The sequence below is a fragment of the Somniosus microcephalus genome, chromosome 17, assembly GCF_052327205.1.
Source record: "Somniosus microcephalus isolate GS21.2 chromosome 17, FLI_Smic_1.0, whole genome shotgun sequence".
Taxonomy (NCBI): domain Eukaryota; kingdom Metazoa; phylum Chordata; class Chondrichthyes; order Squaliformes; family Somniosidae; genus Somniosus; species Somniosus microcephalus.
The window spans coordinates 28,536,747-28,563,604 of NC_141003.1; the positions used below are offsets into that span (position 1 = coordinate 28,536,747).

The 26,858-nt window shown below is 45.7% G+C and overlaps 1 protein-coding gene across 1 annotated transcript in view; it reads right to left on the minus strand.

Annotated features, from left to right (window-relative positions):
- Positions 1 to 9,318: 9,318 nt before the first annotated feature.
- Positions 9,319 to 26,858, minus strand: part of LOC147105603 (CD9 antigen-like) — a 33,618-nt gene continuing 16,078 nt past the window's right edge. The window contains exons 3-8 of the mRNA XM_086010146.1: positions 18,715 to 18,812; positions 16,041 to 16,115; positions 14,475 to 14,576; positions 12,527 to 12,616; positions 10,056 to 10,139; positions 9,319 to 9,949 (exon numbers count right to left, since the gene is read on the minus strand). Of these exons, the coding sequence (XP_085866272.1) occupies positions 9,884 to 9,949; positions 10,056 to 10,139; positions 12,527 to 12,616; positions 14,475 to 14,576; positions 16,041 to 16,115; positions 18,715 to 18,812 (515 nt within the window). The 3' untranslated portion in view covers positions 9,319 to 9,883. The remainder of the gene's footprint in view (positions 9,950 to 10,055; positions 10,140 to 12,526; positions 12,617 to 14,474; positions 14,577 to 16,040; positions 16,116 to 18,714; positions 18,813 to 26,858) is intronic.

A 26,858-nucleotide genomic window follows, 5' to 3' on the forward strand; every position in this document is an offset into this window, starting at 1 on the left:
CGGGATTTCGTCTTGTCCAATGATGTCACTTGCCGCACACGCTTTCCGAGTAGTCAACCAAGTCTAGGGGGAGGAGAGGGAGAACATGGTGCGAGTGTAAAGAGGGTGGGGGTGGCGTTGGAAGAATGTGATCCGTCTTCCCATCTGAATCACGTTGACGCTCTTGCCACCTCCTTTAGACCTGGATCATAATCTTCTCTTAACCCCAGTGTTCTCCCCCACACCCTGCGAGTTCCTGACCTTCTCTCCCCACCCTGCGAGTTCCTGACCTTCTCCCCCCACCCTGCGAGTTCCTGACCTTCTCTCCCCACCCTGCGAGTTCCTGACCACCTCCCCCCACCCTGCGAGTTCCTGACCTTCTCTCCCCACCCTGCGAGTTCCTGACCTTCTCCCCCCACCCTGCGAGTTCCTGACCTCCTCCCCCACCCTGCGAGTTCCTGACCACCTCCCCCCACCCTGCGAGTTCCTGACCTCCTCCCCTCACCCTGCGAGTTCCTGACCTTCTCCCCCCACCCTGCGAGTTCCTGACCTTCTCTCCCCACCCTGCGAGTTCCTGACCACCTCCCCCCACCCTGCGAGTTCCTGACCTCCTCCCCTCACCCTGCGAGTTCCTGACCTTCTCTCCCCACCCTGCGAGTTCCTGACCTTCTCTCCCCACCCTGCGAGTTCCTGACCTCCTCCCCCACACCCTGCGAGTTCCTGACCTCCTCCCCCACACCCTGCGAGTTCCTGACCTTCTCTCCCCACCCTGCGAGTTCCTGACCTTCTCTCCCCACCCTGCGAGTTCCTGACCTTCTCTCCCCACCCTGCGAGTTCCTGACCACCTCCCCCCACCCTGCGAGTTCCTGACCTCCCCCCACCCTGCGAGTTCCTGACCTTCTCCCCCCACCCTGCGAGTTCCTGACCTCCTCCCCTCACCCTGCGAGTTCCTGACCTTCTCCCCCCACCCTGCGAGTTCCTGACCTTCTCCCCCCACCCTGCGAGTTCCTGACCTTCTCCCCCCACCCTGCGAGTTCCTGACCTCCTCCCCCACACCCTGCGAGTTCCTGACCTTCTCCTCCCACCCTGCGAGTTCCTGACCACCTCCCCCCACCCTGCGAGTTCCTGACCTCCTCCCCCCACCTTGCGAGTTCCTGACCTCTCTCCCCACCCTGCGAGTTCCTGACCTTCTCCCCCCTCCCTGCGAGTTCCTGACCTCCTCCCCCCACCCTGCGAGTTCCTGACCTTCTCTCCCCACCCTGCGAGTTCCTGACCTTCTCTCCCCACCCTGCGAGTTCCTGACCTTCTCTCCCCACCCTGCGAGTTCCTGACCTCCCCCCACCCTGCGAGTTCCTGACCTCCCCCCACCCTGCGAGTTCCTGACCTTCTCTCCCCACCCTGCGAGTTCCTGACCTTCTCTCCCCACCCTGCGAGTTCCTGACCTTCTCCCCCCTCCCTGTGAGTTCCTGACCTCCTCCCCCCACCCTGCGAGTTCCTGACCTTCTCTCCCCACCCTGCGAGTTCCTGACCTCCCCCCACCCTGCGAGTTCCTGACCTCCCCCCACCCTGCGAGTTCCTGACCACCTCCCCCCACCCTGCGAGTTCCTGACCTTCTCTCCCCACCCTGCGAGTTCCTGACCTTCTCTCCCCACCCTGCGAGTTCCTGACCACCTCCCCCCACCCTGCGAGTTCCTGACCTTCTCTCCCCACCCTGCGAGTTCCTGACCTTCTCTCCCCACCCTGCGAGTTCCTGACCTCCCCCCACCCTGCGAGTTCCTGACCACCTCCCCCCACCCTGCGAGTTCCTGACCTTCTCTCCCCACCCTGCGAGTTCCTGACCTTCTCTCCCCACCCTGCGAGTTCCTGACCTTCTCTCCCCACCCTGCGAGTTCCTGACCACCTCCCCCCACCCTGCGAGTTCCTGACCTTCTCTCCCCACCCTGCGAGTTCCTGACCTTCTCTCCCCACCCTGCGAGTTCCTGACCTTCTCTCCCCACCCTGCGAGTTCCTGACCTTCTCTCCCCACCCTGCGAGTTCCTGACCTTCTCCCCCCACCCTGCGAGTTCCTGACCTTCTCTCCCCACCCTGCGAGTTCCTGACCTTCTCCCCCCACCCTGCGAGTTCCTGACCTCCCCCCACCCTGCGAGTTCCTGACCTCCTCCCCCCACCCTGCGAGTTCCTGACCTTCTCCCCCCACCCTGCGAGTTCCTGACCTCCCCCCACCCGGCGAGTTCCTGACCACCTCCCCCCACCCTGCGAGTTCCTGACCTCCTCCCCCCACCCTGCGAGTTCCTGACCTTCTCTCCCCACCCTGCGAGTTCCTGACCTTCTCCCCCCTCCCTGCGAGTTCCTGACCTCCTCCCCCCACCCTGCGAGTTCCTGACCTTCTCTCCCCACCCTGCGAGTTCCTGACCACCTCCCCCCACCCTGCGAGTTCCTGACCTCCTCCCCCCACCCTGCGAGTTCCTGACCTTCTCTCCCCACCCTGCGAGTTCCTGACCTTCTCCCCCCTCCCTGCGAGTTCCTGACCTTCTCTCCCCACCCTGCGAGTTCCTGACCTTCTCTCCCCACCCTGCGAGTTCCTGACCTTCTCCCCCACCCTGCGAGTTCCTGACCTTCTCCCCCCACCCTGCGAGTTCCTGACCTTCTCTCCCCACCCTGCGAGTTCCTGACCTTCTCTCCCCACCCTGCGAGTTCCTGACCTCCCCCCACCCTGCGAGTTCCTGACCTCCCCCCACCCTGCGAGTTCCTGACCTTCTCTCCCCACCCTGCGAGTTCCTGACCTTCTCTCCCCTCCCTGCGAGTTCCTGACCTCCTCCCCCCACCCTGCGAGTTCCTGACCTTCTCCCCCCACCCTGCGAGTTCCTGACCTCCCCCCACCCTGCGAGTTCCTGACCACCTCCCCCCACCCTGCGAGTTCCTGACCTTCTCTCCCCACCCTGCGAGTTCCTGACCTTCTCCCCCCACCCTGCGAGTTCCTGACCTCCTCCCCCCACCCTGCGAGTTCCTGACCTTCTCTCCCCACCCTGCGAGTTCCTGACCTTCTCTCCCCACCCTGCGAGTTCCTGACCTCCCCCCACCCTGCGAGTTCCTGACCTCCCCCCACCCTGCGAGTTCCTGACCTTCTCTCCCCACCCTGCGAGTTCCTGACCTCTCCCCACCCTGCGAGTTCCTGACCTTCTCTCCCCACCCTGCGAGTTCCTGACCTCCCCCCACCCTGCGAGTTCCTGACCTCCCCCCACCCTGCGAGTTCCTGACCTCCCCCCACCCTGCGAGTTCCTGACCTCCCCCCACCCTGCGAGTTCCTGACCTTCTCTCCCCACCCTGCGAGTTCCTGACCTTCTCTCCCCACCCTGCGAGTTCCTGACCTCCCCCCACCCTGCGAGTTCCTGACCTCCCCCCACCCTGCGAGTTCCTGACCTCCCCCCACCCTGCGAGTTCCTGACCTCCCCCCACCCTGCGAGTTCCTGACCTCCCCCCACCCTGCGAGTTCCTGACCACCTCCCCCCACCCTGCGAGTTCCTGACCTCCTCCCCCCACCCTGCGAGTTCCTGACCTTCTCCCCCCTCCCTGCGAGTTCCTGACCTTCTCCCCCCTCCCTGCGAGTTCCTGACCTCCTCCCCCACCCTGCGACTTCCTGACCTTCTCCCCCCACCCTGCGAGTTCCTGACCTTCTCCCCCCACCCTGCGAGTTCCTGACCTCCCCCCACCCTGCGAGTTCCTGACCTCCCCCCACCCTGCGAGTTCCTGACCTCCCCCCACCCTGCGAGTTCCTGACCACCTCCCCCCACCCTGCGAGTTCCTGACCTCCTCCCCCCACCCTGCGAGTTCCTGACCTTCTCCCCCCACCCTGCGAGTTCCTGACCTCCTCCCCCCACCCTGCGAGTTCCTGACCTTCTCCCCCCTCCCTGCGAGTTCCTGACCTTCTCCCCCCTCCCTGCGAGTTCCTGACCTTCTCCCCCCACCCTGCGAGTTCCTGACCTTCTCCCCCCACCCTGCGAGTTCCTGACCTTCTCCCCCCTCCCTGCGAGTTCCTGACCACCTCCCCCCACCCTGCGAGTTCCTGACCTTCTCCCCCCACCCTGCGAGTTCCTGACCTTCTCCCCCCACCCTGCGAGTTCCTGACCTCCTCCCCCCACCCTGCGAGTTCCTGACCTCCTCCCCCCCCGCACCCTGTGAGTTCCTGACCTCTTCCCCCCCCACCCTGCGAGTTCCTGACCACCTCCCCCCACCCTGCAAGTTCCTGACCTCTTCCCCCACCGAGTTCCTGACCTCCTCCCCCACCCTGCGAGTTCCTGACCTCCTCCTCCACCCTGCGAGTTCCCAACCTCCTCCTCCACCCTGCGAGTTCCCGACCTCCTTCCCCCCCCAACCCTGCAAGTTCCTGATCATCTCTCCCCCCACCCTGCAAGTTCCTGACCTCCTCCCCCCACCCTGCGAGTTCCTGACCTCCTCCCCCCACCCTGCGAGTTCCTGACCTCCTCCCCCCCCACCCTGCGAGTTCCTGACCTTCTCCCCCGACCCTGCGAATTCCTGACCTTCTCCCCCCCACCCTGCGAGTTCCTGACCTTCTCCCCCACCCTGCGAGTTCCTGACCTCCTCCCCCCACCCTGCGAGTTCCTGACCTCCTCCCCCGCCACCCTGCGAGTTCCTGACCTTCTCCCCGACCCTGCGAATTCCTGACCTTCTCCCCCCCACCCTGCGAGTTCCTGACCTTCTCCCCCACCCTGCGAGTTCCTGACCACCTCTCCCCACCCTGAGTGTTCCTGACCTTCTCTCCCCCTCCCCACCCTGCGAGTTTCTGACCACCTCCCAACACCCCCCACCAACCCTGCGAGTTCCTGATTTCCACTCCCCACCTCCGATCGCCTCTCTCCCCCCCCGCCTCAGATTCCCCCTCTCCCACCATCCGCTGGCGACCAACGGATCCCATGACCTTCTCCGCACAGAGCTGAGGAAAGCGTGGCCCACAGTGCAGGCCGCAAGTGCGGCACCATTGGGTAGTGTGCATGCACGGCTCCGGTATACCCCCTGCATGCACAGAAGGCCACCAAGATGTTCCTGCAAATAATCACAGGAAAGAAAGATAAATCAGAGTACTTTCTAAATGGTGAGAAGCTAGGACTGTGGATGAGCATAGATTTAGGGGTCCAAACACAGAAATCACTAAAAGCTAGTGGACAAGTACAAAAAAATGTAAAAGGCTAATGATTTTTTTTTTCCATTCATTCACAGGATGTGGGCATCACTAGCATGGCCAGCAATTATTACCCATCCCTAATTGCCCTCCCCTAATTGTCCTCGAGAAGGTGGTGGTGAGCTGCCTTCTGGAACCACTGCAGTCTGTGTGGTGAAGGTACTCCCACAGTGCTATTGGGCAGTGAGTTCCAGGATTTTGACCCAGCGACAAAGGAATGGCGATATATTTCCAAGTCCGGATGGTGTGCAACTTGCAGGTGGTGGTGTTCCCATGCAGCTGCTGCCCTTATCCTTCTAGATGGTAGAGGTTGCAGGTTTGGGAGGTGCTGTCGAAGGAGCCTTGGCGAGTTACTGCAGTGCATCTTGTAGATGGTACACACTGCAGGCATGGTACGCCGGTGGTGGAGGGAGTGAATGTTTAAGGTGGTGGATGGGGTGCCGATCATACAGGCTGGTTTGTCCTGGATGGCGTCGAGTTGAGTGTTGTTGGAACTGCACCCATCCAGGCAAATGGAAAGTATTCCATCAAACTCCCGACTTGTGTCTTGTAAATGGTGGAAAGGCTTTGGGTAGTCAGGTGAGTCACTTGCTGCAGAATACCCAGCCTCTGACCTGTTCTTGTAGTCACAGTATTTTTGTGGCTGGTCCAGTTAAGTTTCTGGTCAATGGTGACCCCCCCCCACCAAGGATGTTAATGGTGGGGATTCAACAATGGTAATGCCATTGAATGTCAAGGGGATATGGTTAGACTCTCTTGGAGAGGGTCATTGCCTGGCACGAATGTTACTCGTCACTCATCAGCCCAAGCCTGGATGTTGTTGAGGTCATGCTGCATGTGGGCATGGACTGCTTCATTCTCTAATAGAATGTTGGCCTTTATCTCAAAAGGGCTGGAATAAAAGTGGTGGAAGTCATGTTATAGCTGTAGAGCTCTGGTTTGACCCCATCTGGAGAACTGCGTTCAGTTCTGGGCATCACCTCAGGGAGGATACATTGGTCTTGGAGGGGGTGCAGCACAGCATTACCAGAAGGATACCAGGGCTAAACAAGTTAAATGACAAGGACAGGTTGCATAGACTAGGCTTGTATTCCCTTGAATATAGAAGATTAAGAGCTGATATAATTGAAGTGTTTAAGATGGTTAAAGGATTTGATAGGGTAGAGAGAAACCTCTGGGAGAGTGCAGAACAAAAAAGGGGGCATACCTTAAAATTAGAGCTAGGCTATTCAGGGGTGATGTCAGTGATGCGCTATCAATTACTCATAAGAGAGTTAAGAGAGTAACCAAAGGCTTTTATTAACAAAAGAACGAAGGTCTGCCTCGAGTGGTCGACCGGTCCAGAAATACAAAGGGCTGGGGAGCAGTCACCTTTATACTAGGACTTGTGGGAGGAGTCAGCTGAGGCATGTCCAGGCATGTACACAGTGGAATACAAACAGTGGTTTACCACAGTCAGAAAGCATTTCTTCACACAAAGCATAAGCGGAATTCCTCGAAAAAGCTGTTGAGGCTGGGGGTCAATTGAAAATTTCAAAAGATTGATACATTTTTGTTCGGCAAGGGTATTAAGGGTTACAGAACCAAGGCAGGTAAATGGAGTTAGGACACAGATCAGCCTTGATCTAATTGAATGGAGGAACAGGCTCAAGGGGCTGAATGGTCTACTCCTGTTCCGATGTTCCCAAGTTAACACAAAACTTTCTTGGAAGCAAGATTGGAGAGAACATGTGCATATCCTTTAAAATGCTGACAGAGATGAGAGGGGTCTGTGGGAGAACTTAGGTACGAGTGATCATGTAAAATTTAGATTTGCAATGGAGAGGAGCAAGGAACAATCAGTGGAACTTCTAAACTGGAATAGGGCTAACTTCAATGGGACGCGAAAGCATCTAGCCAGGGTAAAATGGAACTAAAGACTGACAGGAAAAACTGTAATGGAACAATGGGTGATCTTTAAGGATGAGATGTCCCAAGTACAGGCTGGGTACATTCCAACAAGGGAAGGGTAAGAGAACCAAAGCAAGGGCTCCTTGGATGACGAGGGAGATAGAGAAGATGTTGAAACAAAAAAAAGAGGGTGTATGATGCATGTCAGGTGAATTCAAGGGAGAATGAGACCAAATACAGTAAGTTGAGAGGGGATGTGAAGATGAAAATAAGATTGGCAAAGAGAGGAGTAGAATGGCGGTTAACAAAAGGGAACCCAAAAATCTTCTACCGGCATTTGAACATTAAGCGGGTAGTAAGAGGCGGGGTGGGCCCTATTAGAGACAAAGGTGGTGATATATGTTTAGAGGCACAGGGCAAGGCTAGAATACTCAATGAGTACTTTGTATCAGTGTTTACTAAGGAGATGGATGCGGACAAAATATCGGTAGAAGTGGAAAAGGTAGAATCAATGGAAGGGGTGAAAATTGATGGACAGGATATACTAGAAAGGCTGGGTATGCTTAGAGTGGACAAGTCGCCTGGCCTAGATGGCTTGCATCCCAGGTTGCAAAGGGAATTGGGGGAGGAGATAGCGGAAGGGCTTGCCATAATTTTCCAATCTTCCCTAGATGCAGGGGAGGTGCCAGAGGATTGGAAAGTGGCAAATGTGACACCATTGTTCAAGAAAGGGTGCAAGGACAATCCTAGTAACTACAGTTTAACATCAGTGGTGGGTAAAGTTTTAGAAACAATAATCAAGGAAAAAATTAATGGCACCTGGAGAGGTTTAAGCTAAGGAGAGCCAACACGGATTTGTAAAAGGCAGATCGTGTTTGACTAATCTAATTGAATATTTTGATGAAGTAACAGGGAGGATTGATGAAGGGAATGCAATGGATGTTGTCTACATGGATTTTTGTAAGGGCATTTGACAAAGTACCACATAAAAGGCTGATTAACGAAATTGAGGCTCATGGAATAGGTGGGTCAGTGGCAGCTTAGATAAGGAATTGGCTTAAGGACAGAAAACAGCAAGTTGTGGTAAATGGCTGTTTCAGACTGGAGGATGGTAGACAGTGGTGTTCCCAAAGGGCCACTGTTTTTTGATATAAATAACCTGGATATTGGAATACAGAGTAGAATTTCTAAATTTGCCAATGACACCAAACTTGGTTGTGGCAAACAGTGATGATACCAATCGACTGCAGCAGGACATAGAAAGGCTAGCAGAATGGGCAGACGGAATTTAATAGAGAAGTGTGAGGTGATGCATTTTGGCAGAAGGAACAGGGAGAGGCAATATACACTTAATGGCACAGTGGGACCTGGGAGTTAATGTGCATAGGTCCCTGAAGGTGGCAAGACATATGGAGAGTGGTTAGCAAAGCATATGGGATCTTGGGCTTCATAAATAGAGGTATTGAGTACAAAAGTAGAGAAGTTATGCTGAACATTTATAAAGCACTGGTTAGGCCACAACTGGAGTATTGCATCCAGTTCTGGTCACCACACTTTAGGAAGGATGTGAAGGCCCTCGAAAAGGGTGCAGAGGAGATTTACCAGAATGGTTCCGGGAATGGGGGATCTTGGCTACAAGGACAGGTTGGAGAAGCTGGATTTGTTTTCATTAGAGCAAAGGAGGTTGTGGGTGATTTGATAGAAGTGTACAAGATGATGACGGATTTGAATAGGCTAGATGGGGAAAGGCTGTTCCCACTAGTTGATGGTACAAGGACTAGGGAACACAGATTGAAGGTTTTGGGCAAGAGATAAGGGGGGGGGGGGGGGGGGGGGGATGTGAGGAAAAACTTTACGCAGCAAGTGGCGAGGACCTGGAACTCGCCGCCGACGGAAGTGGTGGAAACGGAGACACTCAATGTTTTCAAGAGGAGGCTGAATAGGCACTTGAGGGAAATAAACTTGCAGGGCTACAGGGATAGAGCGCAGGAATGGGACTGACTGGATTGCTCCACAGAGAGCCGGCACGGACTCTATGGGCCGAATGGCCTCCTCCTGTGCCATTATGACTATGGCTTTTGCTCAATTATCTTTGGCGTTTGGGGGATATTTATACAGAAGGCTTTCCCTTCAGGTAATTAAATAGATAGGGCAGAGGACACAAGAGTATATGGAAGGATTGTGTTTGATAGGCCAAATAAATAATGTCTTTCCCCATACCAGTTTCCTTTCTATACATTCAAAAAGAGTCATTTTCTGAAGGTTCAAATTTCAACTTTATTTTCTCAAAGAAAAATGGCAAATCTGGTATCTACAAGTTGTATTTCTCATTTTCTTTACAATCAAAATACTTTAAAGAATTTATTAAACTCTGGTAAGGACAAGATTCAACATAAGCATTTGCTCTTTTGAGTCATCACAATTTGACAAAACATTAACATTTGTGATACCTATTAGCTTAACTAGTTCAGCATCTCAAAATTCTGAATCTAAAGTCGGCATCCCTTCTAGAACTTCAAACACTTCCAATTTAAACAGATACAACAAATATATATCTTTAAAATTATTGGTAACTTCAGGTTTCAAAGTTTATATTTGAATTTCTCTCAACTTGTTAAACAATGAAACATTAAACAAAGTGAACATATTAAACAGATGAAGTCTTTTTAAAAAGTTAAGTTATCCAGAGATTTTAAACTGAATACAAAAAGTGTGAAAAAATTAAGTTTACTAAAGTTAAGCTGTCAACAAAAAGAAGCAAATATTAGGCAAAAAAGGCATTCCATTACTGAATGGCACGATTGTTTTAACCACTCTTTAAATCATCTCTTTGCTGTTGCGGATGGCACAGCACAGCACCATGCTGAAAATCATGCCAAAAATCTGGAGAAAGGAAACAAAGTGTTACTATTTTTGTTCCATAACTGAAGTGAAACGTCACAATCGAGCTATCTATTCCAAAAGCTGGTGTTGAGCCTGCATTACTTACCATTACAATTCCAATGCCAATCCCAACTGCCCCAATGATGTAAAGCTTCGTGTTGAATATATCTTCAATAGCCGTCAAGCATGACTGCACACAAAATCAAAAATTACAAGAGTTTATTTAATTTAAACTTGAGGCTGTTGTACATTTATCACTTTGGATAAAGCTGTGTTTCACATGGCTATCCAGAGAGCATAATTTAAACTGTATGCACATTAAATATATCGAGAGGTTTTAAAAAAGTCTTCAGTAGGGCATACACCTCTCCACAAATCTTATTTTGCGTTACAATTTTTGGTTGCACTTGTGTCAACACATCTCTACATTACAATAACACTTCAAAAGTACTTCATTGGCGGTGAAGCGCTCGAACATCTGGAGGCTGTAAAAAGTGCAATATAAATGCAAGTTCCTTCTTTAATATGTCCCATTGTATATTGTTGTGTCAACATTTCCCATTCAATCTTGCTGTGTCAATATATATTCAATATATATATATTATATATATATATACACACACACACACACACAAAATTTACTCATACCTCCAAAAAAAAAGTTAGCTATACGAACAGAAAAATCTAACAGCAAGTGGAAGGACTTAATTTGCCCACAAGCCAAGTCTCCTGAGAGATAAAGCAGATGAAGCACTTTTAACTCAAGGAATGTTCAAATAAACTCCACCCTCTCTAAATTAACGTGGAAACAAGTACACCTGCAGAATTTGTAATATGAACATTAGGACAGGAAAAAGTGGAACACGTTTCAGGAAAAGTCAAGGCAGCCATTCAGCCTATCCAATCTCATGCTTCTAATATTTCATTCCTGCCTGGAATCCAACTAGATTTCAAACTTCTCTAAAACCTTTGACTCCACAATGTTTTTAGCAGTAGGTCATTCCAAAAAATTACCAAACGATTTTAAAATGTACTTTTTCCATTTAATATTCACATGTATTCATACCATGACTAACCTTCAATATTCTGGATCAATGATTTGATTTAATATATATCTCAAATGAGGAGCCCTTTAAACATTCTTTGTAGACTGCAGAACTTAAGCGTGTTTAATTTTGCTCAAAACTCATCCGATTTGCCCTGGGCATCATTTCTTTTGGTTCTTCTCTGGACCCGCCAACTCACAAAGCTGCAACTCGGAACTTGAGGCTCAAACCATTTCATGTATTTTGGGATTACAAATGGCGCTGGGAAATACTGTTCAACAAAGCCCTAAGCTACATGTAACAAGCTAGGAACAGTTGCTGAGCTGGGTCAGCATGTCACACATGCTCATGCTATGACAATTTGTCACAATGTGCATTTAAAAGGTTGGTGTGCTGGCAGTAGATCTGGAGATCCAGGTAAATGTAGATCTCTGTTGCCAAAACAAGGGTAGGTCAGATGTTTCACATTGCCAAGCACATACAACAGTGGGACAACTGTAATTTTACTGTTACCTGCACTTCTGCAATGCAAATTCCTTAAAATTAAGCTACAGGACATTCCATCAGAATATGGCAGTCTCCCTTCACCCCATTGAGTCTTTGGGATTTGAAGTGTTACCATGATACCAGAGAGTATTTTTTCCTCCCTAAAGATCAACAGTGGAACTAGTTTTAAATCATTTATTACGCATTAGTGTTAGGAACAGTACTATCAAACAAAAAAAATAGCAAGTGTCACTGCTGAGTTTGAGTCAGAGCATTAAAAATCCTAATCCACTTCTAGGACATTATTATTCCAGCACCACCTCCTTGTTCAGAGTGGAGTCAGATTATTTTAGATGAGAAAGGCCCAGACTGCTCAGTAATTCTCAAGTTTATTTGACTAAACTAAAAGCATAGCTAATATTAACAGACTGTTGTTTGGGATCAGGTGTCTTAACAGATCACCCTCATTAGACTTTGCAGCCAATTGTACTGCACCTCTATGCTTTACCAGCAGATGACAATCAAGTGTGGCTGTTTTGTTAATCTAATTGGATTGGCAGTTATTTGGTGAAACTGAGAGGTGGGGCGGTATTTTAACCTAACTCGCTGGGTGGAAAAACCACAGGATCGGTTTTACACCTTACCCAAAATTACTTATGGACTTCAATGGAGTAAAATAGGGCAGGGTGCAAAGCCAGCAGTTACACCCATTCCAGTCAGTTTCCCCGATGGGCGGGTTAAGGTAAAATTGTCCCCGAAATATTTCCTGCTTCAGGAGAGCACATTTGTTTTTAGCCATCTACCTCTTGACCCACCAGTACCCTCATTTGCAGTTTAATAATTCTGGTTGAGTAGGTGGCTTTAGGTAGGCTCTTCAGAGCCACATATAACAAAACAGGCACTTATATTTAATTATTGCTTTTAGTAGAGAGCAAGTTCCCTACAGGAAATTAAGTTTAAAAAAGCTACTGTTGATGTATAAAAGTACAAGTTTAAACCTATACTGTATCACACAAACCAAAATAAGGAAATCAAATCTTAATACCTGTCTAGTAAGCTCTCCAGTTATATCTGTAGATGGGCAAGTATCTCGAATAAGCACTTCCAGTGTTCCTGCCATTCCACAGCAGTTCAGCTAAAATAAGAATTTCTCAGAAACATTATAGAAAACAACTTCTGTGTTACATAACTAGCACAAAGACAACATATCAAGTTTAAAATTTTCAATTGCACGTAAATTCTCATTTTTGGAAAGCAGCTAATACCATTTTAGTTTAGCATTCAAGAGAACCAAAGCTGCACATTACAACACAGGATTTACAAGAGAAGTGACATCCGTCCAACCACAAGTATTTCCACATTTATTATTAAAATCGCTTAGTGCCACGATCCCCTCCGAGTTTAGACGACTAATTACTCAAACCTCACTACTGTATTTGAGCCTCAAATCATTTATTGCTGTAATCCAGTTCTACCCACCCAGCACAAGCATAGGCAGACACATGAAACGTACACAACTGCGTACTTTATTTTGCAGGGTGGAGCTAGTCCAGTGAGGGGTCGATGATCAAAGTTCTGTCAAAAAAGCCTATGCCGAGAGATGCAAGTGTGTCTCTGCTACATGTGGTGGCATCCCTGCACATTCTTTAATTGACCCCAGTTGTTGATCCAGATGTTGCACCTGCACTAGAACAGCCATTGCACGACATACCATTAGCCCCATGATGCAACTTGGAGATGCTAGGACTGCAAATGTACTCCAGTTCTTCTGCTAAAGCTCATACTCATCTTTTTCAGAGGTTTATTCTCTCCCCTCACCAGCTAATATTACATTTGTCCAAAATTTTCCACTCAGTATCTCCAATGTTGCCCTTCAGCAACTTCAGATTTTCAAAACCTTAGAGCCAATTCTGAAACAAAACCTCAATTTGCACCTTACCATGTCCTGTATATACAGGTACACTATCCCTTATCCGAAAGCCTTGGGACCAGCTGAGTTTCGGTTTTCAGAAGGTATTTTAAAAGACTGGGAAATTTGGGGGGGTGGGGGAAGAAAGAATATCGGACGGGCCGCTGTATTGTTGGGTTCACTCTCCCAGTACCTCCTTCACACTGCCCGGCTCGGCCTGCAATCTCCTACCCAGGAGGGAACTCTGTGACCCTCTGCCCTGCTCAAGTCGTGCGCCACTCTGGTCATGTCGTGCGCACGACTTACGCTGAACGAAAAAACTTCGGTTTTGAGAGGTTTTCGGAAGTTCAGATAAAGGATAGTCTACCTGTATTTTCAAAAACACGAGCTCTGCATTCTTGGCATTTGCCCTTCAAGAACGTGAATGTTACTCATTTAAAGATCAAAAAGGACATTGCACATTCAGTAGCTTTAAAATAGCCAGAAATGCAACATTTCCAATACAAGATAAAGTGAAACTGTGTTTTTGGGGGGGGGGGGGGGGGGTGGGTGTGTTGGTGAAGGTGGAGATGAATGAATTTTAAAATATTTTTCAGTGGTACTGGAACTTCAATTGACAGGCCATTTTTAAATTGGTGAAAATTGGCATTGTACTCTACTTAAATTACAGAGAAGGTCTGATTATCATACTGAAATAAATGCTACCTTACAGTCATGATTTTGAAGTGATGGTGGTTGCCACGTTATACAGCCCATAATCTAGATAAAATTTGGGGAGTATTTACATTGCTTTAGTGTTGATGCAAACTATTTTTCTTCTCACTGAAAGTACAGCTTGAATGCAGGGTTCAACTTGAGGTGGGGGTTTCACTGCACTGCACCCCAAAGCCAGTTCAGGCCTCAACATGGATGTATACTACATATAAGTTTAGTCAACGTGAAGGCCAAACCACACTGCACAGACACTGATCTTGTAATGCAAATGCACCTTTAGGAGAGATATATAGATATCTGAATAATAGAAGAACTGGAGATCACAGTTACAAATCAAAAAAACTGATTTATCAGGAGATTAATAACTTACTCCTTTCTGCATTGCAATTAAAGCTGTTTTCTTGCTCTCGTCCTTTGTAGCGAGGTATTCATTATACAGAGATTTATAGAACTCCTTCACTTCATCAGTGACCTGCATGATGCAATTAGAACATGGTGATTTATTCAAAGTACCTGTACAATTATGGAGACTGGTCAAAATGTGAGGCAAGCCAAAACAGTTGCCTACTGTATTATAGATACTGCAATCAAAAAAAAATTGGTTGCTTTACAACCTGAAGACAATTTGATCACAGCCAAAAAAGCAGAAATCTGAGGAAGAGTTCAGTACCCAAAATAGCATTGTGTTCTCTCGACAGATGCTGCCTGATCTGCAGTGTTCCCAGCATTTTGTTTATCTCAGATTTCCAGCATCTGCAGTATTTTGCTTTTCAAATCACAGCCAAGTTTAATTAAAAACAGTTTAAACCTCATTATGAATAGAATACAGATGAGACGTTATAGATGATAAATGTATAAAGCAAAACAAGGTTAAAAAAAATCCCTGTAGTCTTCAATTTACTACACCTATTTACAACATCCTGCAGAAGTGAAGTGATAGTATAAGTTTTTTAATAATTGTGAAACTAGTTCAATTTTTTTTATTTTTAAACTTCCTGGTCCTTTTCGGCACTCAAATATTGAAAAAATAAAAATGTTATCCGTACATTACCTCCAACCAATGAAAACTGTAATACTCAGGTTTTAGTTTCATTATGGATAATTTTAAAATAAATTTGTGTGGGGTACATAACTTTATGTTTGGTAGTCTCATAATTTATTCAATTTTACTGGGATTAAATGTCTCATTTAATTCTGTCCTCGACCCTGTTCCAGTTAATTGTGCCAACCATCTAGTTCAAAGGTTTCTTTGTTGTTTAGGGCTCACAGTAACTGAGCAACTGCTGAGTGAACTCCAGGTTGTAATAGTTCGCTTTCAGATCACTGAATTTTTATAATTTAAAAGAAAGTGTGAAGGAGATTGGAATTTCCCTAGATTCATAACAAAAACCACAGCAAGCCTTCTAGTTTGCCAATTCAGTGAGTTTAAAAAAAAATAAAATAAAAAATGGGTGCAGAGAGATGCTGGAAAAAAAACACTTTTAAGTGAGGGAGAACCAAGTGGTTCCATGGGCTATACATTGGCCTCCCACTTTTGGTTCTAAATTCAGCTCAGACTAATGGTGTGAAAGCTCCTTCTCTCTCTGCTGTCTATAAAAAAAAAGAGTCCCAACATGGGAGAGCTTGGACAATCTCAGTCCAGTTCCTAATCGTTCTGGACCAACAGCCCCAACCTCAGCAATTTGGCAATTTTAAGAGAGGTTGTTGGATGATTGATGTGGGAAATAGAAAAATGGCACCTGCCCCAACAGATTCGGGGCACATTGTCATGGTGCAGTAGAGGAAGTTTAACTATGTCAAACCTGGAAGTGGCTGGTGACAATGGGTGCCTGAAACAGGTTGGTGTTCAATTCCCCAGTACCAACCTCGCTTACTTTGATCAGCACAAAAAGTAATAAAGCTATCAGACAGGTTTAAAGTAGAAATAGATCCATACCTTGTCCTTATTCAAAAAGCCCCATATTCCAGCTGCTATTTCAACTGCAAATATGATTAGGAGAAACAAGAAGAACTGAAAGAGAAGAGTGTTAGATTATTACATATGAACTATATAAAAATAAAATCAGTTTATATTGCCAAGGATGCATTCATACTATAACTAGCGTCTAAAGGCAAACCACTTTGCATCAATGCTGCAGTTATAGTGTGAATGCAACCTTAATCCAGAGTCAGGTCCTGACTGGAAAGCAATGGAGCGAGACTCTCTGGAGGAGGCTCCCCAACTCTGCTTCACTTCAAAATTAATTCAGGGCTGGTCACCCAATTTATACTCCAGAAATTTGGTGTTGATGTGAAGCAGAAACCAACCGACCCCAACACTAAACTTGTAGTGTGAATGCACCATTATTCTTGGCTTGGATCATGTAATTGAAGAAAATGTTAGTGGTCAGAAATCTCCAGCAAAGAGAGTATTTCATTTTAGTAAAGTGCAAGAAAAATTTCTGTTGACTCAATAGCAAACAATGTATGAAGTCCAATGCAAAGAAATATCGGGATACTCAGTCATCAAAACACTTTCTAAACACTGCCCACCCCCCAGATATTTCTCATCTGGTACATTGTTAAAAGCCCTGGAGCGAACTCATATTCCTTACAGAAAGTTTACCACGCACTTGATGTTTAAACAATTTCCTACAGTAACTTAAGATTTCTGCAGACACTTCAAAGCTACTTTTATTGGCCCAGATGAGTTCACAGAAACCACAATGCAGGATCAGATAGACAGACGGGTGGAGGCTGAGTTGCAAGGGAGGAAAGAACAACGGAAGTGAAAGGAGCAGCTTCACTAGCCTGAACCCTCATGTGCTTTCAATTAACAGTAGTGGAAAACATGGCAAGTTCAATCTTTTATTAAATGTACTTTGAAGTTACCCTCCAGTTACTTCTCAACCTTCAGAATAAACTTACTTTTCACTGTTGAAATCACACGGGACATTTGTCAAGACAGGTTACTTACTGATCTCATTGTGACCTGGGTAGGGCATTGATAGTTGGTAAGTTGAAAGCAGCCAACTGAGTCTCCGAATAGGATTTTCTCCCCTGAGCCTTCCACCTCTGAACAGATACTGTATTGCAAGTAATATTAACTCGAAGTGGGCAGTCTTCACTTGGAGCTTTACAAATGTATTGTCAATCTGTTCAACTGTGGAGGCATGGCATCACATCAGTACCAGGTTGGACTGTCTGGACAGACTTTTGGGACTGTGATAAAAAGGGGAAGGCCATTCTGGTCTCCCTCAATGCAAGTTAAGCATATGACATATATTCAAACAGTTTTCCTTTGTGTTTGAGTTCCTCCTGCCTATGTGCAGGATGGAAAGGCCAAGGTGGATGGTGGAAAAAGGGGAAATGATTCAGGCGGGTGGGCTCAAACTTGCATCAGTTTAATATTGGAGTACCCTGCGAGGTGGAAAGTTGGCCCATTGGTGCACATGCCACTCTGTCGAAGCCCCTCATGAAGGCTTGGATTAAGCAGTTGGTGAAGACCAAGCTTGGTACATCAGTGGTTGGCAATTCACCAGCTGAGCGATGTAGGCCCTTCTAACACGGTGAAGGCAGATATTCTTTGTATAGCAAATGACGAAACAGACCTGGGACAACAAGTGGTGGAAGATCTTATCTGAAGGCTGGGTAGTAGCACACATGCCCTTATCCCTACTACAAAAGGGTTGCAGAGAGGCAAGCAACTGGTGCCGAAGGACTGCACCTCTTGCATGTCCATTCAATGGGGTATAGTGTTAAGCGTGTGTCCATGCTGTGGTCAGGAGGATGGCAGCAATGCACTCAGGTTTTATGATGGAGATGTGCTGCTCACCTTACCACTTGCAAGGAGTTTTCAGTATCTGCTGTCCACCAAGAGAGTTTGAATCCATGCTCATCAGTTGTCTAACAGGCATCCAGTGATTATCCTTCTTGGCTGCAGTGAGTCTTTTCGGGGATGAAGTGGCTCCAAGATGATACACTTGGTGGTGCAAACTGATATCCAAGTCAACACTGTGGCAGATTTGGTAATTCAATACCTGAACCAGGCAGGTCCACAGTACCAAAGGGAACTGTTGATAATTGACCAGCTAATCGAGCTCCCTAGTGGAACCCAGAAAGGTAGACCTGTTGCGAAGGGCCTGGATTCATTTCCACTAGGCTCCAGATAACCATTAGGTCAATGCCTTAATGGGTAGCATGGTTTTAGCTGGACAAGCAGTAGAAAGCTTAGTGATGGGCTGGTAGAGTATGGTTTTAGTTGGCTAACTCCAGTAGGACCTGAAGCACACTTGGGAGTCCCTAAGCCTCGTTACTGCCAACCTGTACCTAAGCTCCCTGTACAGTGCATAGATAACTGGGATGTCTGTATGGGGAAAACCACACACTCTGTATTGGGCACACAGAAATTCAACCTATGTGGATTTGTCAGTAGCTTGGGTTTGAGACTCAGCCCTATCCTAATCATTTCTACACATCTCAGACCAAAGTTAAAAAAGGTATGACTATACCTTTAACTTCTATCATTTAAACTGCACGTACACGTGTGTGTAAAACTGTCCTGTATGCAAGAATGCTTCTGCTCATAGGACAACGTTACTAGATCATTTACACCATGAATTTCTACTTACACAGCCAAGCATGCATGTAGATTCCTGAATTGCACCACAACATCCTAGGAACCCAACAATCATCATCAACGCACCAGCTGCAATCAGGATATAGACACCTAGAAGGAAATGCATAAATCATTTGAGTGACAGTAGGTGCATGGGAAGGTGCAAGTCACACACCATCCCGACTTGGTCATATATCGGTGTTCTTTCATGGCCCCATGGTCAAAATCCTGGAACTCCTAACCCAATAGCACTGTGGGAGCACCTTAAATCATACGGACTGCAGCAGTTCAAGAAGTAGGCTCACGCCACCTTCTCAAGGGCAATTAGGGATAGGCATCAAATGCTGGCCATGCTAGCGATGCCCATATCCCGACAACAATTTAAAAAAGTGCACTAAAGTCAAGTAATGCAACTCCCCAGTTCGAGTTTGTATCAGGTTCGGTACAACTCCGGCCAGGTTAAAAAGCCGCATTTTAAAGTGCCCAGACAGCCCATCGGAAAGTTCAGACAGCAGTGTCTACTTTCTTCTAACATTAACCACTGGGGAAATAACACTTTGTGCATGCATCCAAGCAGCTGTGTCCAGATTTCCTTTGCGGCTGAGCTCAGTGCAACTCGTGACTATGTGAAGCAGGAGTTAACTAGTCAACTGACTGCACATCACATGCAGAGATACTGGTCTGAAACCAGTAACTGCAGGCTAATGTTTTGTTATTTTGAATTATATTTACATACTTACAGCTACCATACACATTCTAAAATGGATTGCCTATTTCTATCATCAGACGGCACTATGTACAAGTCAAAAGGTATTTTGTTTGATCAACATTTTTGCAGTTCCAAGAATTAATCTCAGTACAACCACTTCATAAAATGTCCCCAAAATTAAAAACTACTGTCAAAGCCAAAGCCAAACTGTACTTCCTGCATAACACAATGAGAAGTACAATTTAGCATGTTGCTGTAAATGATTAACATTTTCCACAAAGCCTTTCTTCAACAAAGAACAGTAAAGTCTAATGTACAAGATTGCTCTATTTTTAGCAGTTGCAAATGTTTCAGCCATTACCATTAAAAATCAACTACAAACCAATGGAACATAGGAACAGGAGTAGGCCATTTAGCCCCTCAAGCCTGTTGTGCCATGCAATTAGATCATGGCTGATTTGCAACCAACTCCTTATACCTGCCTTTGCCCCATATCCCTTAATACCTGTGGTTAACAAGAATCTATTAATCTCAGATTTAAAATTAATTGACCCATCATCAATTGCTGTTTGCAGAAGAGTTCCAAACTTCTACATTATTTGCATGTAGAAGTGTTTCCTAACTTCACTCCTGAAAGGCCTGGCTCTAATTTTTAGGCTATGCCCCTTAGTCCTATACTCTCCAACCAGCAGAAATAGTTTCTCCCCATCTACCCTAAATATCTTGAAAACTTTGATCAAATCACCCCTTAACCTTCTAAATTCCAGGGAATACCTTAGTTTAATCTCTCCTCATAATTTAGCCCTTGGAGTCCAGATATCATTCTGTTAAATCTATGCTGCACTCCCTCCAAGGCCAATATATCCTTCCCAAGGTGTGGTGCACAGAACTGCTCACAGTACTCGAGGTGTGGTATAACCAGGGCTTTGTATAGCTATAGCATAACTTCCACCCCCTTGTATTCAAGTTCTCCAGATATAAAGGCCAGCATTTCATTAAACTTTGATTATTTTCTGTACCTGTCCCAAGACATTTTAATGATCTATGTACATGGACCCCCACTGTTTCTAGCTTTTCACCATTTAGAAAGCACTCCGTTCTAACCTTTTTTAGGTCCAAAGTGGATGACCTCATTTGTCTACATTGAAATCCATTTGTCAGTTTTGCCCATTCGCTGAAGCTATTAATATCTTTGTAATTTTATGCTTCCATCTACACTGCTTACAATGTGTTGTCAGCAAACTTAGACGATTGGATAGAAAGCCACATATCCAAGATGTTAATAAATACAGTGAATAGTTGAGGCCCTAACAGATCCTTGCGAGACACCACTAATCACATCCTGTCAATTAGAGTACCTGCCCATTATCGCTACTCTGTCTCCTGCCGCTCAGCCAATTTCTGAACCAGGTCATTAATTTGCCTTCGATTCCATGAGTTTCAACTTTAGCTAACAGTCCCTTATGAGGGACCTTATCGAATGCCTTCTGGAAGTCCATATAAATAACATCCATAGACATTCCCCTGTCCACTACTTAGTCACATCTTCAAAAATTCAAATCAGGTTTGTCAGGCATGACCTACCCTTTACAAATCCATGCTGGCTCTCTGATCAGCTGAAAATTCAAGGTGTTCAGTCACACTATACTTCTAGTAATTTCCTGACAACAGAAGTTAGGCTAACTGATCTATAACTCCCTGGTTTCTCTCACCTTTCTTAAATAACAGCATGACATGTGCACTTTTCCAATGTAAAGGAGCGGATCCCGAATCGAGAGAACTTTGGAAGATTATAGTTAGAGTATCTGAAGTGTTCTCCCCTACTTCTGTTAAAACCATCTGGTCCTGGGAATTTCTCACTTTTTAGTGCCATTATTTTCTTCATTACTGTTATTTTGCTTACGTTAATTTTGGGGAGGCCCGGTCCCTGATTCAATATTAGCTTTCTTGGGATGTCCGGCATGCTATCCTCTTCCTCTACTGAAAATACTGACGCAAAGTAATTATTCAACATGTCTGCTATTTCTTATTTTCATTGACAATATCACCATTACCAGTTTTCAAGGGCCTACATTGTTCTTGACCACCCTCTTTTTCCCCCAATATAATTGTAATTTTTGTGTTGATTTTGTTATCCCTTGCAACTTTATTTTCGTACTTTTTTTGCAGCTCTTCCCATCTGTTTTGTCACCTTTTCTTGTTCTATGCATCTCTCCCAGTTGCCAGGATCTGCACTAGTTTTTACATTTTGTATGCTTTTTTCTTTTGGTTTTATGTTGTCCCTTACCTCTTTAGTCATCCACAGCTGATTGCTTCTTTTTTTTTTATATAAGTAGTGCTCTTGCTCCTTAGGGGTATAAACTGGTTCTATCACCTTAAATTCTTTTTTGAACACCTCCCACTGATTTGTCATTTTACCCATTAACAGATTTGCCCAGTTTACTGTGGACAGTTTCTGTCTCATCACATTGAAGTCAGCCTTGCCTAAATTTAGAATCTTAGCAGCAGTTTTGCGGTTCTCCCTTTTAAACGCTACGTTGGACTATGTTATGATCGCTATTAGATAAATGTCCAGAGTTAGGCTGTTAACTAAATATGGCTCATTACTACAGGAAACTTTGGTTTATCCAGAGGTTAACTGTCCGGAATGCTCGATCCACCGGCAAAAATCAGGAGCCATTTCGTTAGGTTATTTTTCTTTTCGTTGTTTTTTTCCCCCCACCAGTCAGGCTCTGCAAGGTCTCGCTGAAGCTGTTGCTAAGCTAGAGACGCTTGCAAGGAACAGCTGACTGTTTAGAAGCTGTTGCTAAGCAACAGGGTTTGTTGCCAGATACGGAGCTGTATGTTTCAACATTAGCGCTGGTTTGCCCGGCAGTTTTGATGGGACGGCAACAGCTCGGTCCCATCAGTGCTGGATATCACAAAGTTTCCTGTAAATCTAATATGGCCTGCTCATTTGTTGGTTCTAGGACATATTGTTGCAGAAAACTATCCTGAACACAATCAGGGTATTCACTACCTTTCTGACATGAGCTAGTCTGCTTATTCCAATCTATATGAAAGTTAAAACCCCCCATTTAAAAATAAAACCATCACAGATGATCAGGGTTAGGTCACACCTTGCATAAACTACAACTGTAAACATTTACAAAACTAAAAAAAATAAAATTTAAAAAAATTAACATAAAACCACTGCGGTCTAGTGTAGTGAAAGGAGTAGACAGATAGTAGGGCGATTCCATGGTTTGGCACTCCCAGGAAGCACATCTTGGGTGCGCAGCTGATGATTTTCCATCCATCCATTCATTTAAATAGTTGGAAAGTCATGGGCTGCACGCCTGTGATTTCTCAGGATGTGCACATTCTAAGTGTTGGCTTGCAGAATCAACCATAAAAACAAAGTGTTCCCTTGCTCCCATACCATTGAGACCAATGCTTCCACGGGGAGGCTTGTGCACTCAGGCAAGCTTGTATACCAGATACATTTGCAAACATATTTAGGTGGAAGTTAAAAACTGCACATTTTTGGAACCTCATCTTTGTTATGGGGGCTTGCCTGATGACAATAGTTTTTACGTACTTTCGAACTTAGTTTTCAGCTGGTCTCATGCAGCAGTTCTTTTTATTGGTCAATTATCTACTTAGCCTAAAATGTCTCCCCCCCCAAAAATGCAACAAGTGAAAGAGGCCATTTTGTCCATCTCTTCATAGAAACCTACAACTCTCCCATCACAGCATCCAGTTCTAATCTTTAGCCTGCACTATCCTACCCAGAAGCCTATTCCCAATATTAAGTCAGTGTGTGGGAGATGTTTCCTAATACTCCTAAACATGCCTTTTGCCAATTTGCACCATGTTCTGTAGCCTTGGCTGAATTTGAAACATTGCTCCAGATTAACCCTTCTATTCCACTTATAAATTTTATATAGCAGAGATTCCCTTTCATTCACCTCCGAGCTGAAGAGTTCATCTTTTTCAAAAAACTTTTCTTTATAAATCAGTCCTATTGACACAAGGAATCTGCCTTGAGGCTCTATGCCCTTCAGGCTTTGAATGTTCCCTTGTGGTTCAGTCACCAGGGTTGAACACCGCACTCAGTGCAACCTGATCACAGCACTATACAGCTTCTACATGCTAGACTTGTACTCTACTGATTTAGTAACATGGCTCAGCATTGTTTGCCTGGCTTAATGCTGCTCCGCAATGAATGGATGTAGTGGTGCAAGGTCAGGTCTCTAACCAGGTGGGAGTTGGGTATTGTGTAACTATCGCGTCCCTGGACCATTGGTATACTGTCCCCGCCAGAATTTCCGGGGTTAGTCATTGGAAGCCCAGAGTGCAGCAGGCAAAATGTTGGGTGCTGCTGCAGGATTCGAAGGCCTGCAGCATTTTAAAGGGAAATGCAATTCCTGCTGCTAATCTTTAATAGGCTGAATGGCGACATGTGCATCTCTGTATGCCCTCCTAACAATTTCAATGTGTCAACTTTGTTTGCGGAAGACTGAATAACAAAAGGGAACTATTACACACAGAGGAGGGCCCTCAACCAATGTCCTCCTACCAGGAGACAGCCCTAGAGATTCCAGGCATGGAACCCACTGAGAGGGGGTGGGGAATCAAGAGTCCCGCTGTCTGCTCAGTTAGTACGAGCAACCTTCTGCTCTTTCTTCTCACCTTATTCACTCACCAAGTGCCTAGCGCCAAACACAAGCACAATTCTGCTGAAAAATAGATCCGAAAGGACATCAAGGATTGCATTGTAAACCTTGTTCCTCTAGTGTTCCACAGAAAGCAGAGCCAGGGCCTAGTGCTACTGAGCAGGCCATCACCTCACAACATGCAGCACCACTCAAGTTCAGAGGCATCAGGGGCGACCGACAAAGGAAAAGCTGGTGTGGACCTTGGACACCCATTTGTCCACCAGATTCAATTTTCAAGCGCCCTGCACTTCCACCCAAAACATGTGGAAGTTTGCACATGTAGCCTTGTGATACAATCATAGAATGATGCAGCACAGAAGGAAGGAGGCCATTTGGCCCATCACGACTATGCCAGCTCTTTGAAAGAGCTATCACAATTAGTCCCAGCCCCCTGCTCTTTTCCCCATAGCCCTGCAAAATGGTTCCAATTCAAGTATTTAGCCAATTCTCCTGTGAAAGTTATTATTGAATCTGCTTCCACCACCCTGTTCCTGCACCCCTTTTAAAATTGTACCATTTTGTTTATATTGTCTCTCTTCATTCCAAAATGAATCATTTCACACTTCTCTGCATTAAATTTCATCTGCCAGGTGTCTGCCCTTTTCACCAGTCTGTCAATGTCCTCCTGAAGTCTGTTACATCATTCACACTATTTACAACATTTCAGAGTTTTGTGTCTTCTGCAAACTTTGAAATTATGCCCTGTATACCCAAGAATGTCAAGGCCTTAAGAGTGGGTGCAGAGGAGATTTCCTAGAATGGAACCAGGGATGAAAGTCATTAAGGTAATTAATGTACATCAAAAAGAGCAGTGCCCATAACACCAACCCCTGGGGGGGGGGGGGGGGGGGGGGGGGGGGCACCACTACATACTTCCCTCCAATCTGAAAAAACTTTTCACCACTACTCTCTGCTTTCTGTCCCTTGGCCAATTCTGCCACTGTCCCTTTAATCCCATGGGCTTCAACTTTACTAACATGTCTATTATGTGGTACTTTATCAAAAGCCTTTTGAAAGTCCATATATACACATCAACCACACTACACTCATCAATCTTCACCATTACTTCACCAAATAACTCAATCAAGTTAGTCACATATGATTTGCCTTAAACAAATCCGTGCTGACCTTCATTTATTAACCCAGATTTTTCCCAAGTGTCAATTAATTTTGGCTTGGATTAATGTCTCAAAGTTTCCCCACCACCGATGTTAGGCTGACTGGCCTGTAGTTGCCGGTTTATGACTCTCCCATATCCAAGGAGAATTGGATGATTGTGGCCAGAGCCTCTGCAATTTCCACCCTTGCTTCCCTCAGCAACCTAGTATGCATCTCATTCAGACTGGGTGACCTTTCTACTTTGAGCGCTACCAACCTTTTAAATAACTACTTTATCTATTTTTATATTATCCTATCCAAATTGTCTACTACCACCTCCTTCCTTTATTGTGGCATTGGCAGAATCCTCTTTACTGAAGACAGATGCAATGTATTCATTTAGTACCACAGCAATGCCCTCTGCCTCCACATGATCATCTTTTTTGGTCCTTGAATGGCCCACCATTCCTTTGACTACCTTTTTACTATTTATATGTTTATAATACTTTTGGGTTTCCTTTTAGGTTATCTCCTAATCTATTCTCATACACTTTGTCCCTCATTTCCTTTTTCAGCTCTCCCTTGTACTTTCTGTATTCAGCTTGGTTCTCTACTGAATTATGAACCCAACATTTATCGTAGGCCTCCGTTTCTGGTTTCATTTTAATCTCTATCTTGAGTCATCCAGGGAGCTCTAGCTTTGGATGCCCTTCCTTCCCTCCCAGGAATGTGTCTTGTCTGTACCTGAACTATCTCCCCTTTGAAGGCCTCCCAGTGCTTATTTATTGTTTTACCTGGCAATTTTTGATTCCAATCCACCTGGGCCAGATCCCTATTCAACTCACTGAAATTAGCTCTCCTCCAGTTTTCATCCTAGATTTTTTCCTTGTCCTTTTCCATAACTACTATAAACCTAATGATAGTGATCACTGTTTCCTGAATGCTCTCCCACTGAAACATGCTCCACTTCATTCTCCAGAACTACATCCGGCACCGCTTCCTTCCTTGTTGGGCTAGAAACACTCTGATAAAGTTCTCTTGTAAAAATTTCAGGAATCCTCCCCATCTTTGCCATTTACATTGTTATTTTCCCAGTCTAGATTAGGATAATTGAAGTCCCCCATTATCAGTACTAGGCTGATTCACCTGAAAATTTGCTCCTCCATCTCCTCCCTACTATTTGGTGGCCTATAGTATACACCCAGCAGCTTCTCGATTGTTCCTTAATTCTAACCAAATAGATTCTGTCTTTCAACCCTCCAAACATCATCCCAAATAAGTTGAACAAGTTCTATTGTCTAACGTAGTATAACCCATTTTGAATGGCTGCTGTCCATTTAAACAGGACCGTAACAACCCATTTGTAAATAGTGTAAAGAAAGCTATTTCTGAGTGAGTGACAGGAGTGCTTTCAGTTCTGAAAAATCTTAGACAAATAAATAAGTGAAATGCTCAATTTGTGTCAGAGCTGATGGAAAGGGGCTACTGCAACCTTTTAAAATAAGTCTTTTTTCAGAGCCAACTTTCCAACACGAGCTCATGTAATATTATTACACAGGTGTAAACTCAAACCACTGTGCACTAATTTGAGAGTTGTCATCTACACAAAGCTTTAGAAAATAAAGCCAAAGATGTCCTGCTTACTACAGA